The sequence below is a fragment of the Charadrius vociferus genome, unplaced genomic scaffold, assembly GCF_000708025.1.
Source record: "Charadrius vociferus isolate BGI_N301 unplaced genomic scaffold, ASM70802v2 scaffold161, whole genome shotgun sequence".
Lineage (NCBI taxonomy): Eukaryota > Metazoa > Chordata > Aves > Charadriiformes > Charadriidae > Charadrius > Charadrius vociferus.
This window is the reverse complement of record NW_009646928.1, coordinates 1,605,220-1,621,207: the sequence shown is the minus strand read 5'-3', so window position 1 is coordinate 1,621,207 and position 15,988 is coordinate 1,605,220. Positions and strand designations below refer to the sequence as shown.

General features: G+C 45.2%; 1 protein-coding gene across 2 annotated transcripts; it reads right to left on the bottom strand.

The window, feature by feature from the left end:
• Positions 1-6,649: 6,649 nt before the first annotated feature.
• CHRNA1 (cholinergic receptor, nicotinic, alpha 1 (muscle)) lies at positions 6,650-15,759 on the bottom strand. Of its 2 annotated transcripts, XM_009894536.1 has the most exons (10): positions 15,720-15,759; positions 13,691-13,836; positions 13,508-13,552; positions 13,405-13,419; positions 12,966-13,075; positions 12,533-12,728; positions 11,644-11,881; positions 10,266-10,489; positions 8,729-8,968; positions 6,650-6,781 (listed from the first exon to the last, which is right to left on the bottom strand). In XM_009894536.1, exons 1-10 carry the CDS (start codon positions 15,757-15,759, stop codon positions 6,650-6,652), a joined length of 1,386 nt encoding a protein of 461 aa, XP_009892838.1. The 2 variants fall into 2 exon arrangements, with proteins under 2 accessions (XP_009892838.1, XP_009892839.1); XM_009894537.1 differs by lacking the exon at positions 13,405-13,419.
• Between the last annotated feature and the right edge of the window lie 229 nt (positions 15,760-15,988).

Here is a 15,988-nt window from a genome sequence, read left to right as displayed (position 1 = left end):
CGGCCGGCGGAGCGGGGGTTCCCCGTGGGATTGTCCTTCCCGCGTGGGGTGGGGGGTGCTGGTTCTTCTCGTCTCAGGTGTTGCGATGGGAGTGAAAACCAGTCAGTGTTAACGAGATAAGCGCGTTACAGCGAAAGGTTTTCAGGTCCCCCGCGGGCAAACAGCCTGAGCTGTGCAATGTTGGTAGCTTTTCCAGAGGTTAGAGAGTCGTGGAATGGTTTAGGTTGGAAGGGACCTTGAAGATCATCGGGTTCCAACCCCCCTGCCATGGGCAGGGACACCTCCCACCAGACCAGGTTGCTCAAAGCCCCATTCAGCCTGGCCTTGAACACCTCCAGGGATGGGGCATCCACAACTTCTCTGGGTTCATCCTGTCCTCCAAACCCTCATGAGTTCCCTGCTTATACTCATTTCCTGCATCTGCAACCTTTTGGCCTCCATCTTAGCTCTACTTTCTGCAACTTTTTGGCCTCTGGTGCACCCACTGGCAGGGAACGTTGGAGGGAAGAGGGGTGCTTGCACCCTCCCGCTCCTGCTCAGCACTGCCCCAGCCTTCTGGGAAAGCCCCAAGCCCCAAAGGCCATCAAGCAGGGTCTCCTCCTCACCCCAGCTCCCGATGCTCTCTTGGTCTGCAAAGCTCTCAACACACTTCATTTTCCCTACCTGCCTCCGATGGCCTTGATAGCAGTCAGCAGGGGAGGGGTAGTGGAGCTTGGGGAATGGCAAGGCAGCAGGCAGAGACACACACAGTGGAGTAGAAACGTAATTAAACAGTGGGAAAGAGGTACTTGCTTTTTCCCTTTTAAGGTTTGCAGTATGCCGAGGTGTGGGAAGGTCAATTACCCCTCTCTACGTGATGCCCCAAAAGGCATTTGTGCTTCTTACCTCAATTAACTCACGCAGAGATTGCTTTGCCACACAAGCAATAGATTCTGCTGTCTTTTCCCTCTCAGCTTGACTAAGTTTTCTAGAAACAAAACTTCTGTTAATGTTTTTGGGTCCAGCACTAAGGTCTTGAATGGAAAAATGCCCAAAGTGTATGTAATGGAGTAGCCTGGGCAGATAGGAGCGAGGTTTGAAGGGCGAGAGCTGTGTCCTGAGCGCCTATTTGAGCCAACACATTGATCCCACATGCTTTTGTCTCTGTAGGATTTCACATTTTGGAGGTATTTGGAAGTTTTTTGTTTACTCCATGCATGAACATGGTCTAGCCCAACAGCTACATAACATGGTTGTCTAAAATATATGAATGTTAGGGACAGGTGTCCCAAAGAATTTAAATTATGTTCTTCAATCACTTGTAGCAACACGTCCCAGCAAGGTCAAAGACTGAGTAACCTGTGTGCTGAGCTAACCTGCTACGACTTACTTTCATGTTTTGATGAGGAGACGACCAATTGCCCAAAGACACAGCATTATGTTGAGACACGCTGTCCTAAGAGCAATGGCATTACTGATTTGCCTTCAGTGTGAGGTTTCAAACCTTGCCAGCCTTTTATGTAGGTCATTTCTCTGTTTCTGTGTCATTGCATGCTTGGAGCATTACAGGATGGACACAAAAACAGGTACAATTTTTTCTCTCTACTCTCTTTTGACCCATGCACGCAACCTAGCTTAGCTTGCAAGCAAAAATTATGGTGCTCACAAATGGGAAAACTGCAGGTACTCTGTGTTTACTGTCTTTACAGACCTAAAGCTCCCTAAAGAGGGTCACAAATCCACATGAGGTTCCTAAGCACGGCATACTGCATTTGGGTCATTGGTTAGCTGAAAAGTCACGTAGAAGCAAATAGCTTCCTCTTGACTATGTACTGGAGAAATACCATGTGGTGTGTTTATTCCAGGCTCCATATGGGATAAATAACAAACACCGATACAGATCTACTCGGCTGTTAGAAGTTGGGAAGACGTGCTGCGGTGGGAGATCTGTGCTGGGATGACAGGAAACAATGACAACCCTTGCAAGCAAAGAGTTCCCCCTTCACAGGGAGTCTGCCGAGTGACCCATCATCTCCACGCTGCGGTAGCCTGCAAACTGCTTTGGACTCTTGCCTGCTGGTCAGTCCAGCCTGTCGCATGGTAACAAGTGAAATTGCCCTGTCCGTGTTGCAAATAACCCACCTACAGCGGAGGGAACTCAGCAGGGCTCTTGGAATGAGCACGGAAATGGTGGCTTGCAGGTTGGCTGTTTTCCATATCTCTGCCAGTCTGTCACGCTTTATCAGGGACTGAAGTACGATTGTTTTAGAGGATCTTTTACAAAGCAGTGTGTGATTGCCCCATCCATAGTTGGGATTTGATTTCCAGAAAGGGAGAAAGTACTCCAGAGCTTTGTTAGAAGCTAGTGTTGTCATTACAACATTCATCTGAGAGTAGCTTGGGAAACTTTGTACCAACTTCACAATTTTTCAGTAAAAAAAAGATGTAGGGAGGGAATTTACACCTAGGAGCGCGCCTAGGGGCACAGAGGCCATGCTAGACTTTATCTAGCACTAGCAAACATATGAAAATGTGAGATCTTGCAACTGGATCCAAGCACAGAAACCTTCTAAAAGTGTCCAAGGTCAAAAGCATTTCTGCTGTGCTAAACTATTGGTGACTTTAAAGGTGACATCTTGCATGCCACCATACCAGTAAACAAACTTTTCAGGGAGGTAACGTGCTCCCTTTCTCCAACAGCAGCGCAATGTTTATGGACTTTGTGGGTCCTGTGCTACACATACTCTCACCCTGGTGTCCCTACCCACTGCGGTTTGCTTCAGCTGTGGAAACAGGAACTGCTGAGTCAGCACACTGATGAAACTCAGACTGCTTTCACACGTCTCTGGGGAGATGGCCACAGCAAGGAGATTAGCAGCAAGTTACATCCTGGAGAAAAAACAAGTGCTTAAATTGTCTCGCAATTGCCTGAAACAATAATCAGATTTCTTCAAATCTCTCAAGCTGAAGGAGGCTTTGGGACCCGAGCATTAGTTGTAGGTGAAAGATGACACCTGGCATAAGCAAGCTCGTGATCAAGCATTTAGAGTTCAGCGAATGTCATTTTTCTGCTCGCCCTGTTGATCAACTCAACTATGTTTTACAAAGCCGAGATGCATCTGGCTGAATAGACAGAATAAGGCCATCAAATTTAGCTCATCTGCCTGGTGACGTTGGAGAACAGCAGCCTGTTCTGATTACAGACTCATGCAGAGGTGAAATTGCTCCCTTGGAGCTGGTACAAGGTAATGGACTTTTAAAAATTCAAATAAGCCCCTCAGAAAGGTCAGGTCTCCTGAACAGCATGAGTGCTGTAAGGAAAAGAGATTTGGGGGTGACCGCATCTCTGGGAGCAAAATATCTGTGGCACAGTAGCAAGTAGCCGAAGGTCAGCTAAAGGGATGGGAAGGGGAAAGTTAATTGCCAAATTGTTTAAAAATTGAAAAGAGAATCAGACTGAAGAAGATGGAGATGTTCCAGAGAGCTATTCTATTAAGGACATAAATACGGTGTTATCAAGATCAAAGTGAACAAAAGCAGCTTTAATAGCAAGGAGGTGGCAGTTAAAAGAGGGACAAGTTAGCTGCTTGGGGGACCATCACTGTCAAAGCGACACCTTCTCACCCAGAGGCTCCCGGTCTGCCCTCATTTGCTTAATTCAGCGCCATGATGTTTGCATTTCATTATTTTTTTACACCACTTAGAGAAATTCAACAATGAGCGTGTGAGGCCCGTTTCTTGTTTTGCTTATCATGAGAATTGTTACTTGAAGCTCAGACATGAAATTTGCCTGTTGAAGGCAGCCATGCAGCAAAGACGCATGTGCGAGTGGCACGAGTATTATCCATCCAGGGACACCTCCCTGGGGCTGCTGGTGCCACCCACATAGGCGACAGGAGAGGTTAGTGTTAAGATTGCAGGGAGAGACTACAGTGGTGTAAATGAGAAATCGTTAGACAATACGTACTTACACGCTGACAGCAAATTAGCTTTGACAGTGACTGAGAGCATATTTACAACCTCCAAAGCTGCTATTTTAGCAGGTGTACAGATGTGCTGACATGTTAAAAGGACTGTAGCAGATGAGAAGGACTAGTCTGTATGTAAGTAAGGGTACTCTTTCAGTAGGTGGAGACTGGTAACAGGGGATGTTAGCGGTACGTAAGAAAAATGTATCATAAAAGTGAGCTGGGAACAGAGAATAAAGTCTGGGACAGTCTGAGTGTTTAAGGCAAAGCAAAAGAAAAGGTGAAGATGCACTGTCTCCTGAAGTGTGCTGACTGATGTTTGGAGGACCATCTGTTTGGAGAGTCAGAGTACAATGCCCGGATTCCGCAACCTAAGAAGGGAAGTTGTTAGCATTTATTTTTGCCTGATGTCACATCTTTTGAGACACGAGTAGTTCATCAAGATTCATCGCAATAGAAAGGCAGAAGATTTGCTGTGCCCGTAAGACAAATCAAACTATCACTAGCTAGATGTGTATGACGAGAGCTGGAGAAGCGAGCAGGCAAGCACACGTGTGCAAGCACGCACCCCGGCACACAAATAGGTGGAATTTGGAGGCCAAGCCCCAGATCTGCCTTGCGGAAGCTGAGAAAGCTAAACAAAGATGCTGTGGGTGTGCACCATGAATCTGGTTACTTGATGTTTATTTTTAATGCTAAGATGCAACCACATGCTGCTCTAAGAGGATTGTGCTATCAATTTTAGTGCCAATCACAGTCTCCCAAATTAAGTCCCTGGCACCGTTATGCTGGAGCTTAGCTCATCGAGAGCTGGGGAACTGTGTGACTCCCTCCAAGGGCTGAGAGCAGAAAACTTACACTGAAGATAAACAGAGCTGCAGCAAGCACTCCATCTGTCAGCAGAGGTTTCGCCCAGCATACATCTTCAGCAATCGTTTACAGGGTTAATGATCATCCAGGGAGGCAAAGATTACCATCATCTAAACTGTAAGAGCTGAGCAGAGCCTTACAAGTGATCGATTGCCCCAGACAAACTGTTTGCTTTGCTTAGGACTACAGCTCACCAAAACACTGTCCAGCAAACACTACGCAATGATGGAAGTATTGCACAAGTGCCTGCTTTTCCCTATAGAGCATTTCAAATGCCTGTCCTCCGCAGACGTGACACATTCCACTAGAGCATTAACATAATACAAATTATTTTATTAAGCTCACAGCAAATTATTTACAGCTGTTAGCAAAGTAGTCCTATTGGCTTGAACAACCCGCTGGGAAAGATGAGTAACTTGTATCAGTTACCACACCTCCCCTTGATTTTTTTTTTTTTTTTTTGAGAAAAATTGGCAGCACTGCTAGTATTTCCATGCCGTATTATTGAAACACACATAGGCTTGTTGCTTATGTTGAGTATTTACTAAAACCCAAAGGTCTTTGGCCAAAAGCAGCACTACTTTGTTTTAGCCACTAGAGTGAGCTGCTGCTCAACATTTGAATAAAGTTTGGGTGATTATTTGTGTTGCTTAGAGAAGGAGGGGTCCTGTCATTTTGTCACACGTAAGTAAAACTGAGATGCACGCTTGCTCTAGATGCACACTTGATCTTTGCGGTGCTGTGTCTGGCTTTAATGCTCATGATCTATTTCAGCAGGGCAGGGGACAGTTTTCAGTGAATAGAGAGAACGGTGTTTAAGATGTCATAGTGAGCACCCCCAAATTTGAAACTGCCCCCATGTTAGGCATCACTCAAAATAGAGAGTGGAAACCAACCTTCCTGGAGCAGAATAACCGAGTACAGAGGTTATCTTGTGGATACCATCCTTTCCCCTCCGGCCTAAACTTTTCCTTTAGGATGGAATTGCAGAACATCTCTGTTGACAACTGAAAATCCCGAGCATGAATACATAACAAATGTGGGGCTTCTTATAATGAGTATTAGCAGGTAAAAATAAGAGGGCAGCAACTGCAACATAGTCACTGGGATGCCTGACGGTCACAGAGCAGGGCTCGGTGAAAAAACAGGGCAAAAAATCCTCCACTACAAGTCCTTTACTATGGAACTTGATAGCAAAAAATACCTGTGGCACCCAACTGGCTGAGTCTGGATCCTTCCCACAGTAAAGAACAGTCCCTCCTCTTTGCTGCATCAAGAGTTTCTGCAGGTAGAGTCACGTATGACAGTCAGTCATTTCAGATTTGTGTATAAAAATCAAGTGCTTAAGCATGGAATTTGAGATATTTCTGCTGGTTACATCTAGTGTTACAAGAGGAGTCATTTGTGACTCTGCCAATACAAAAACCACAGAGCAGATATTGAAACCAGCTTGAACGCTAAAGGTGGACAGATTTACAGCTCAGCTAAAGCTTATTACACACTGCTATTGATTTCACTGGAATTGTATCTGTGGGTTACAAAGTCGGACAGTCTTATTAATACATTAACATTTTTAACAAATGGTAAAATGGATCAAAACCTGGCTGACAGCCATTCAGTCTACCAGTAATACCGAGTGTTTCTTGTTGGCATGAAATGCCACTGAGCAGCAGCTCAGAAGTGCTAAGTATGGAGCCTTACATTTTATTATCTCTCCTCTTTCCCAGCAGGGACCGATTCCTGTCTGTGAAACTTTCGGAGGCTGGCCAGGTTTTGATGGTTAAGATGCTTTCAGATGGTGACCAGGGTAGCAAATAGTTTCCAGTTGATGTTCATCCTTGCTGATTTAATTCAATAAGGCGACCAGCAAATACAGCTAATGTTCCTATAATACAAACTAGCATAAATATGCCAAGGAGAAGATGATCAACCACCATCGCAACAAACTTCCATTCTTCTGCAGCCTAGAAAAGAAACAAAGGAGATGGTAAAATCTCTGCAGAGCCACGTTTGTTGTGGGCATTCTTGTAATTTACTGTCTTAAACAAGGGAAAGGCTCGTCCTTAAGTTCCACTATTATTATGCAAAAAATACTAATTTTCTTCTCAAAAGGAGGTCAGTGGTTGAGAAAACCGAAGCTACCTAGAAATGCAAGTTTCAAAACTAAACTGCTTAGAAACCCTGGCAATTTGGTGAACAATTTCATTAAAAAGAAATGCTGAAAAGCTTTATTTTTAGTCAAATGGTTGCTTTTGAAAAAGAGTTTAAAATGTTGAAAGCAAAACACTTATTTTGACCCAACTGGCTTTTGTTTTTCTATTGCTTTTTCATTCTCTTGGGATACCTAAGCAATTGACATTAATCTAGCTCTAGTCCCTGCTTTCCATGCCTCATACACACTCTAAGGTCTGGGAAAACCTTCTCTGTAGCTCCCTTAGTCTTTTTTTTCCAGCTGTGGAACACCGTGAACCACTTGCTCTGCGACTGCATTTTCACCGGATGCTTTTGTGAGAACCCAGCACTGTAAGAGCGAGCAGAGCGTGAGGTGCTAAGTGCAGCAGGGCTCAGGATTTCCACCCTGTAATTCTGCCTTGTGCAGTGACACATAGTGGCCTAAGACACCCTCTACTTTTGCCTTTGTTGCCCCACAAGTAGAAGAGGCTGTTGTAAATTATCTAGAGGATGCTGATAATTGCTGTTTTGAGGTGGTCCATAAGTGAATGCAATGAAATGGCAGCCTTCAGAAGCCACAACTTTCAGCTTATTTGGGGAACTTGACTTCTGAAACCCCCTGGGAAGTGGTGTCAGTGGTGCCCAGATGACACAAGCATCTGGGCTCCACTTCCGAAGGGAGCACTTGCCGGTAACCCGAAGAGCCTCCTTGTAAGCCGAGGAGGAAGTGTAGCCCAGAGGCGCTGAAGCCACGCCAGCCCTGCTGAAGGTAACACTTTATCTGCAGAGAGGCATAGGAGTCATGGGCAACATGAGACTACAGCCAGAGCCATTCCACATGCTCCAGGAATTTGGTCACAGGAACAAACACCGCGGTGTAAATCCTGCCTGTGGGAAGGAGATGCCTCCTTTTCAAGAGGATGGCCAAATTATTGTCCCGGAGAACTCTTCCCCCCATCTTCAGGCTGGCCTGCAGCTCAACACGAAAGGTCTACCATCATTTAGAAAGGCAAAGTAACGGGACTGAATTACCTGTGCAAAAGCTGTGTGAGCTGTGATAACTGAAATAGAAGAGGGGGTTAATTGCATTGAATGTGTTAGAAGGAGGCTGAGCTAGGTTTTCCTGGGGAACACTGCCATATGTGACTCTACACGCATTTAGCCTTCCTTTGGCTTGCAACGTGGAAAAAGTCAGTAATCAGAGTAGCTCATGACGTGCTTCACTTGCAGGGACTACTTGTAGCATCCAGGAATAACCCAAAACCTTATCGAAATGGGAATTATCATTTATAAGTTACATTTAACACTTCTCAGATAAAACTACTCGCCTTTGGGAGTTTGGATTGCTTCCTGGCTTTTCAAAAGCGACAGGAGCTTGCTTACCGCAGGGGGAAGATTCCCAAGTAGGAGACAGGAGGAATGTGTTTTGGAATTTGCTTACAGTTCTCAAAACTGCTTTGCTACTCACAGACACTCCATCTCTACAGCTTCACATACTACATTTACAAAACCTTAGCACTGACACTTTTTTCTTTTCTTTTTTTTTTTTTTTGGAGCCAAGAGTCAATTGCCATCTGCACCTATTGTCTGTCACTCCTTGCTGACCGCATCAAGGGGAGAAGACTGTCCCCTGCCAAAGCCAAACCAGAGCTTGGAGTGTTTTTGTGAAGCAGGGATATTTTGCCAAAAAAATAGCAATTTGAAAGCAAGAAATGAATCATGCACAAAAAATGCCTTACATTACTGGCTTCTTGGTCCGATTTCATAGTTTCCGCAATGTATTTGATTCCCTCTATAGCATTTTTCACATCTGGATTTTTGGTAAGCGGGGAGTAGAAGTTGACAGGCACAGAACCTGGCTTCCCAGAAATTTCAGAAATATCAATATCTTCTGCAAAAATATTTTTGTCTTGTTTATCCCTGGAAGGTCGTTTCATCGTAGAGAAAAACATGACATTTGGGATTGTGTCAATAAAGATCTGAAAACAAAGGGGGAGAAGACGACAGTTGCCGGTCTGCGGGGCTGCGTTACAGATGCAGCTGCGTACTGAACAAAGACAAGCCTCTCCGCTCCCAAATCGCTTCCCGCCCTGGAACAGCTACAGATTCCCTCTTGGAGTATGTCACAGCCCGTGCCTCAGTCACACTGGGGCTTTTGTCAGCCTTATGTCCTGGGGCAGATGGAGTCACCCCCAGCCCCGTCACACATTTTCTGGAAACCATTTCCCGCAGTCATACACATATCTACACGTGAAGGGGGGGGTGCGACGTCCCGGAGCAGACCCTCAAGCTGGCGTGAGCTCTATTGATCTCATCTAATTTGGAGCATATTGCTTATGAATCTGGCTTGAAGAATGGACTACAAAGGATCTCTTTTGGCTACTTAGGTTTGACTTTGCTATTACAAATGTTTGTTATACATGCCTGTGAGGTTTACAATAATTTCCTTCAGAGTAACAGAGGCTTGCTGCCAGAGGAATTTTAAGCACATGCAGTGTTTGCCTGCTAAAATATCCCATCTGCAGGGATTGTTTGTGCTGCAGAGTGAATCTGATGTAAGCTGTGGCCTTAAAAGTATAATTAGAAATACACAGAACAATCTCCTATTCATATTACGTTTTAATATGAACGCAGGCAGGCTTAAAAAAAGGCAAGAATAACTAAACGGATCCACTTTGGTACCACCTCTCTGGCAAAGAACTTGTAATGACAGATATCCATTTTTTTCTACATCTTGTGGTTACCATTTAGACTACTGTGCAAGCATCTCCGTGCTTCCCAAGGACCGCAGAGCAACTGTGGTTACTGGAGAAGCACAGAGAAGATCATAACTTTGGCTAAACTGCCTTTTGCAAAACGGGATGCTGAACTCAGGTATCCCCGATGGCCTTTGTGCTCTGCACTCACAGGGGCGGGCGAACTTGGCCACTGGCAGGCAGCGGTGCTTTGCAGTCAGATGGAGAATTACACCAGGAAATGTAATCTGATTCCCGCTGGACATTTTCTTTTCCCTGTGCCTTCAGCTGCCCGTGTTTTGCCTCATCTGCTCCCTGCAAGGCTCTACACCAGTGGACAATTGTCTTACTTAAAGGAACACTTTAGCAGTCTTGCTGACTTTATGCACAGCTAAGCAGTAAACACTGGCTCTAGTGCCTAGAGAGATTTAGCGTGATGCATTGACTTCCCCAATTCTTGTTGACTTTTATTAGAAAACCTGCCAATAAAATATGGAGTGCTCAGTGGAAATCAGGAAACGTGCAAAGCCATAGAGCTCACCTTCCTGACCCAGTGCGGCATGGTGTGAGTGCTTGGGGAGCGGTGGTGGGTGTTGATGACGATGACCGTGATGATGATTGAAGCGATGACAAAAACCATTGTAAACAACATGTATTTGCCTATCAGAGGCACTGCACTGGAGGTGGAGGGAATCAGCTCCACGATGACCAGAAGGAACACAGTCAAAGACAGCAGGACAGAGATGCTGAGAGTCATTTTCTCACCTGCCACGCAAAAAAAAAAAACAAAAAAAAAAAAAAAAAAAAAAAAAAAAAGGAAAGAAAAAAGAGAGTAGCATTGCTGCTCCTATCACTCAGTACAGAGAGTATTTCTTTGAGAAGATAGGATGTGGATGATGGCTATTCACACAAGTACATGTGTGTGCATCTGGAGTGCTATCATCTCTCCTGGCATCCACTAGGCTGTGAACCTGAGAACCTAACATAGCATCAGCTCCAGCGTTAAGGTGGGAATCACCAGGTATGACTGCTCTGAGGTATAGGTGATGCATATGGAATACTTACTTGCCAGGAGCACTTCATGGGTGGTGCATTTTGAGTGATGAAGTATATGTACCCGATTAATACTTGCTCCACAGCCTCCTGGGGGTTCGCTTGCCTCACTCTCCGGCAGGCTCATCCTGGGCTCAGTGGGCAAAAACCACATCTGACACAAGAGGTCAGCTGCTATTTGAGATCTTCCAGTACGTAGGGTGTCAAAACTGAACCACAAAACATGATTGACACATCTTTTTTTTCTATCCAGTTCAACTCCCTAGTAAATTTTCCACTGGAAAAAAAAAATAATCAAGTATTTCATAGAAGGGGCTTAATGAAATTAAGCAGTATGAAAAGCTGGCACTGGTAAAATGAACAAAGGAGAGAAAATGGTTATAAGGAGCAAGAGCTGCTCAGGAGAGACAAAGGAGGCCAGAATAGGCCAGGATTACTCTTTGTGTCGCAGGAGGTAACGTGCGTGAACAGATAACAAGCGCTCTGCTCTTGACACGGTGCAGAAGGGCCTCAGTCGCCCCTGTGTGCTCACCCACTGCGTGACGTGACGTACTAACGCACCAACTACCTACCTAGGGCAAAACATGAAAGCCAGCTAGCTAAATCTTTGTTTTGCAGAAGTTAACTGGATAGTTAAGCAGTGATTTCTGCGGGAAATCAGCCCAATTTATTTAGCTCAATGGTTTCAGCTTTCAGTGCTTACCCTTTATTTGCAGAACGTTTAGAGCCGTTATTTTGAGCTGAACTGTCCAATTTTAGTAAGCGCTGCCCTTCAAGTTGGCTGGTGGTTTCAAATAGTGAGAAATTCTCAGAAACTTGTTAGACAGAGCAATTTCTATGGCAGTAGAATGACTAAATTTACGTACCTGAATCTGTGGGTAGGTAAAAAACTAAGCCGGTAAGAAAGGAGAAGAGCAGGCAGGGAATGATGACATTCACGATGAAGTAGAGGGGCAGGCGCTGCATGAGGAAGTGGTAGGTGATATCCAGGTAGGGCGTGTCAGGACAGCAAGTGTAGTAAACCCAGTGCTTCCAGCCACGGTAGTCCTTCATCACCCACTCCCCACTCTCCATGAAGTTGCTCAGATCTGGACGATCACTCTCCTGACAACAAAAATACAAATTCTTAGTATTAGATGTTCCAAACAAAATCAAAACTTGGCTGTCACTCAGGAACAGAATTCCCAATAACTCAGGCACTTCATGCATTTTTGTGAGCAAAACACTCTTGTCTGTGTTATTTTGCCTTAGAATATCATCCTCCACAGAGCATTCAACTAAATATTTTACAGAAACAGTCAGGGACAGCTGACTAAAGAGAAAGGCTGATTAAATATTTGCAGACAGAGACATATCTGAGGGGACAGGCAGAGAGTCCTTGGAAATGCAAAGTCATGAGCAGAGAAAAAGCACCCTCCACCCCTCCCCTCACCCCCCCGCAAAAAAAAACCCCAAACCCTAAACCAAACAACCAAACAAAAGCAGACAGGCAACACCATAAGGAATGGTGTGAAGTTGTCAGAAGATAGACAAGTAGGAGACTGTTAGAGCACAGGAATCATGAGCATGCAGAATTTTAGAAGCCAGACCAGGAAACTTTTTGCTAGATCTACAAATAGAGCTTTTATATTTTACAGGTAGTGCCTGCTTATTGTTCAGTCAAAACAAGGTTATATTCCATTCTAAATCTGAGATTTCCCTAAAAAACATATCCAGGTCTTTACTGCTTTTCCCAATTACAAACTCCATGCTTACCGGGTTAATAACCACCACTGTACCATCATACGTCCAAGTTCCCAACTTCATACTGCAGTTCTGCTGGTCAAATGGGAAGTGTGTGACTATAATTTCACAGTAACTTTTAAAAATAGCTGGTGGTGTCCAGGTGATCAGGCCTGTGTGCTCCAGAAGGACTTTGGTGTATTTAACGATGGCAAAATCACCATCTGCGCTGCAAGAGGAGCAAGGATATTAACAGCAATATGGGCAGCATAATTAACATAGTCACAAAAGCATTTCTCTGGCTGCGGATAGACTGGTCCCCCTAGCGCCATCATGCCTGCTCCTGGAGAAGCCTGTGCCCAGGTGTGTTACCCACTGGCCCAGATGTTGTGGGAAAGCAGCCCCACCATAGTGGTGCCATGGGGCAGAGCTACCCCTCCCTCCCCAGGCAGCTGGCACCCCTTACTTGTTGTAAAGAACAAGGTCTGGCCTCCAGATATCATCCGAGGGGATGCGGATCTTTTTCACGCCACCGTAGTCGTCTGGATTCCACTTGAGGTTGACGTCTGTCCATTGCTAAAGAGGGAGGATTTCAGCCACTGAGAGCCTCTTCCAGCACTTCTGGGGATAGGTTTGGTACTTTCTAGAAATGTGAACCTCCCTTGCTTTGGTACATGCAGGCATGCATAAACATATGCTAGTGTGACCTCCAGCTAATTTTTTACATTAAATTAAATTTTGATTTCAGAAGCTTATAAAAAAAAATAAAATAAAGTAACAGATAAATATGCCAGAAGTCTACTGTTTGAAATACAATGCAAAATGCTTTTCTTACAGCACTTAGTGTCTAGCACATTTTGTTCTTGAGACCCCAGTAAGAAGAAATGCTCTGCTAACTGACCCACCTGTCCCAATTGCCCCTGAAAGTATAACAGAGTAGTTAATTCCTGGCTGTGTCCAGTGCATTTATTTGAACTAGATGAAACAGTTAGCAATATTTGGAGTTACCTGTTTCAAGCGTACGTTGGTTGTCACAATCTGATTTACTTCATCCTTAAAAAATAAAGAAAAGAAGGCAGTGACAGCAAACATCAGGATTAAAGGAGAAAATTGTTTCCTTAGAAAAATGACACCATTTAGCACTATCACGTAAGTCAGCGGTTCGACATGTACTATGCGTTCATACCGTACCACGCTAATAAGTTGAATGAGCTGCAGTCCGACGGTGACAACGACGGCATCCCGATGGTCCTCCACTGGGCGCACCACCTTGTTGTAGTCCCTGAACAAGTCCTCGACGAGGCGAGTCTCATCTTCGTAGCACAGGGCCAGCCCAGCTGCAGAACAGCAGGGGTGGCATCAGTGAGATGGGACAGGGGACAGGCTACGGCACCATCAGGATGAAGTGGGCATGAAGGAAATTCTGCCAACAGCAAGCCGCTGGTGGTGGGTTAACACCAAGTCCTCTGTGTGACTCCTCATGTCAGGTGTGTTTTATGTGCATTGCAAATACCGTCAGCAGGGCTAACTACCTATCTGATTTGGAGGTCAGCTTAGGAGTAAGGCAACAACAGCCTCCAACCAGGAGATGAACAAAACCAAATGGCCATGATTGTGGACATCAGACTGAGCGTTAGGAATCTCCTCCAGGCTCTTCCAACACACAACTGTGCTTACATGCAATACTTGTGGACAGTTAAGCGCAGAGAATACCCATAAATCGGGGATTTTTAATGACCTTCAATTCCACTGACTTGCCTGTAATGGTAACATTAAAGGACAGAGCCAAGCACAGCAGTCATTGACTCCTTGCATCTGAAGCCTAAGCAGAGCAAAAGCTCCTCTCCACAACTGGAGTTGCTCAGGTTAAGCTCATGGTGAGACAGAAGGAAACCATTCACAACACGATCTTGTATTTCCCTCTCCTCAGGGAAGGTCTCAACCTGTCCTGATCTCAACCTGTCCACAGGCTGCTCAGCACCACTTGGCAGTGCTACGCAGAAGAACCCTTGGAAGAAGAGCATCACGAGTGCAAATGGCAGGTAGCAGCTCTGTTTCAGTGCAGTGTCAGCAGGATGAGGGATCCCAAGGGGTGAGGGCTCAGATTCCCACCTCACCAAAAACCAGACGAACCCCGTTTTCAGAGTCTGGTGCAGAACAACCAGGCACATCATGTGCTCAGACTGTAGTTGCTTCACTGTTACAGGGGAGTAAAGCAAATGGAAGGGGGGGGCTTGGGGATGTTTTTGTATGTACTTCCCCTTAAAGGTAGTGAGAGGGAACAGAACAGCTGAGCCTCACCGCAAGCATTTTTGGCAGATCCCATCCTTGCCTTCCCCTCTCTTAGTTTCGCTCTGGGGCCATTGACGTCAACAAGAACTTTGCTGCTGACTCCAACCTAAGCCAGGATTTCCTCTTGTTTCCTAACTGCCTTTTCATCAGCCCCTTTTATATAGTTGAGCTGAGATGCCAAGGATTCTGTCTCGGCCTTGTCCTGCCATGAGATGATATTAAAATCCTTGGATGCCACTGAGAAAAGCTGTCTGCCGCAGACAAGCACTGCTTGCTTCCCCTGCCAGGGGCTGGGCTGGGGTGGGCAGGAGTCGGCTTTCAATTTTTAAGTTATGATCACAGCATCATATCTAAGTCAAGCTCTTTGCTATGCTTTATTAATCCAATTAAAATCCTTCACATTGCTACCTTCTGGTGTGGCCTGGTAGGAATTTAGTATACTGCTTGAATTTGTTAAAAAGTTTTTCACAAAATACTTATTCTCTTAAGGGACGGCTTAAAAAGAATTATCCTGGTACAACACATGCAGCTGCAAATCAATTCTGCTTCCTTGTCAGAAGTGCCACAACTTAATGACATTTCTTGTAATGAATTCTTACAATTCAAGATCCTTTCACACAATTTGAAATACATGTAGCACTAGAGTAAATGGGGGCATGGCAAAAAGATGACAGAGAGAAAAACAATTAAACACAACAACTTCTCACTTCAAAATATCCAATGTCTGAAATTACAAATATCTGAGCTGTTACCAATGCACTCCAAAGCTCTCATTTAAACGATTTGGTGTGTTTATAAAACTTTATCAGCAGGACAGGCTGCTCCCAGAACACGCATTCGCTCATACCAATGTATATGCAAAGCCCTGGTCCTGCGCGCTCCAGAGGGAGCGGACCCCCGTTCAAGGCAATGGCTGGAACACCTTTACCTGCAGAGATGAGGAGGAGTATGCGATGGACCTTCATCATCCCAGCTCCCTCTTGCTGCGGTCGTACAGACGAAGTCACGCACAAAGCGCCTTTAAGGTCTCTTCAGAGGAGGATCGTGCTGTCGCCTGCCAGGGCACTGGTGAAATATAACCACTGAGGTATTGATTTCCAGCACCTGTTTTTGGGAATGACAGCTGAGGGCCACTGCTCCACCGGGTTGGAAATGGGAGCACAATGTGTTTCACCAGTCAAGTATCTTCTGCGGCTT

Coding starts and splice junctions, on each gene's coding strand:
- CHRNA1 (XM_009894536.1), bottom strand. CDS start 15,759: ATGATGAAGGTCCATCGCATACTCCTCCTCATCTCTGCAG. Junction 12,729..12,965: donor GACCTTGTTCTTTACAACAA/GTAAGGGGTGCC, acceptor CTCCTCTTGCAG/CGCAGATGGTGATTTTGCCA. Junction 10,490..11,643: donor TTACCTACCCACAGATTCAG/GTACGTAAATTT, acceptor TTTGCGTGGCAG/GTGAGAAAATGACTCTCAGC.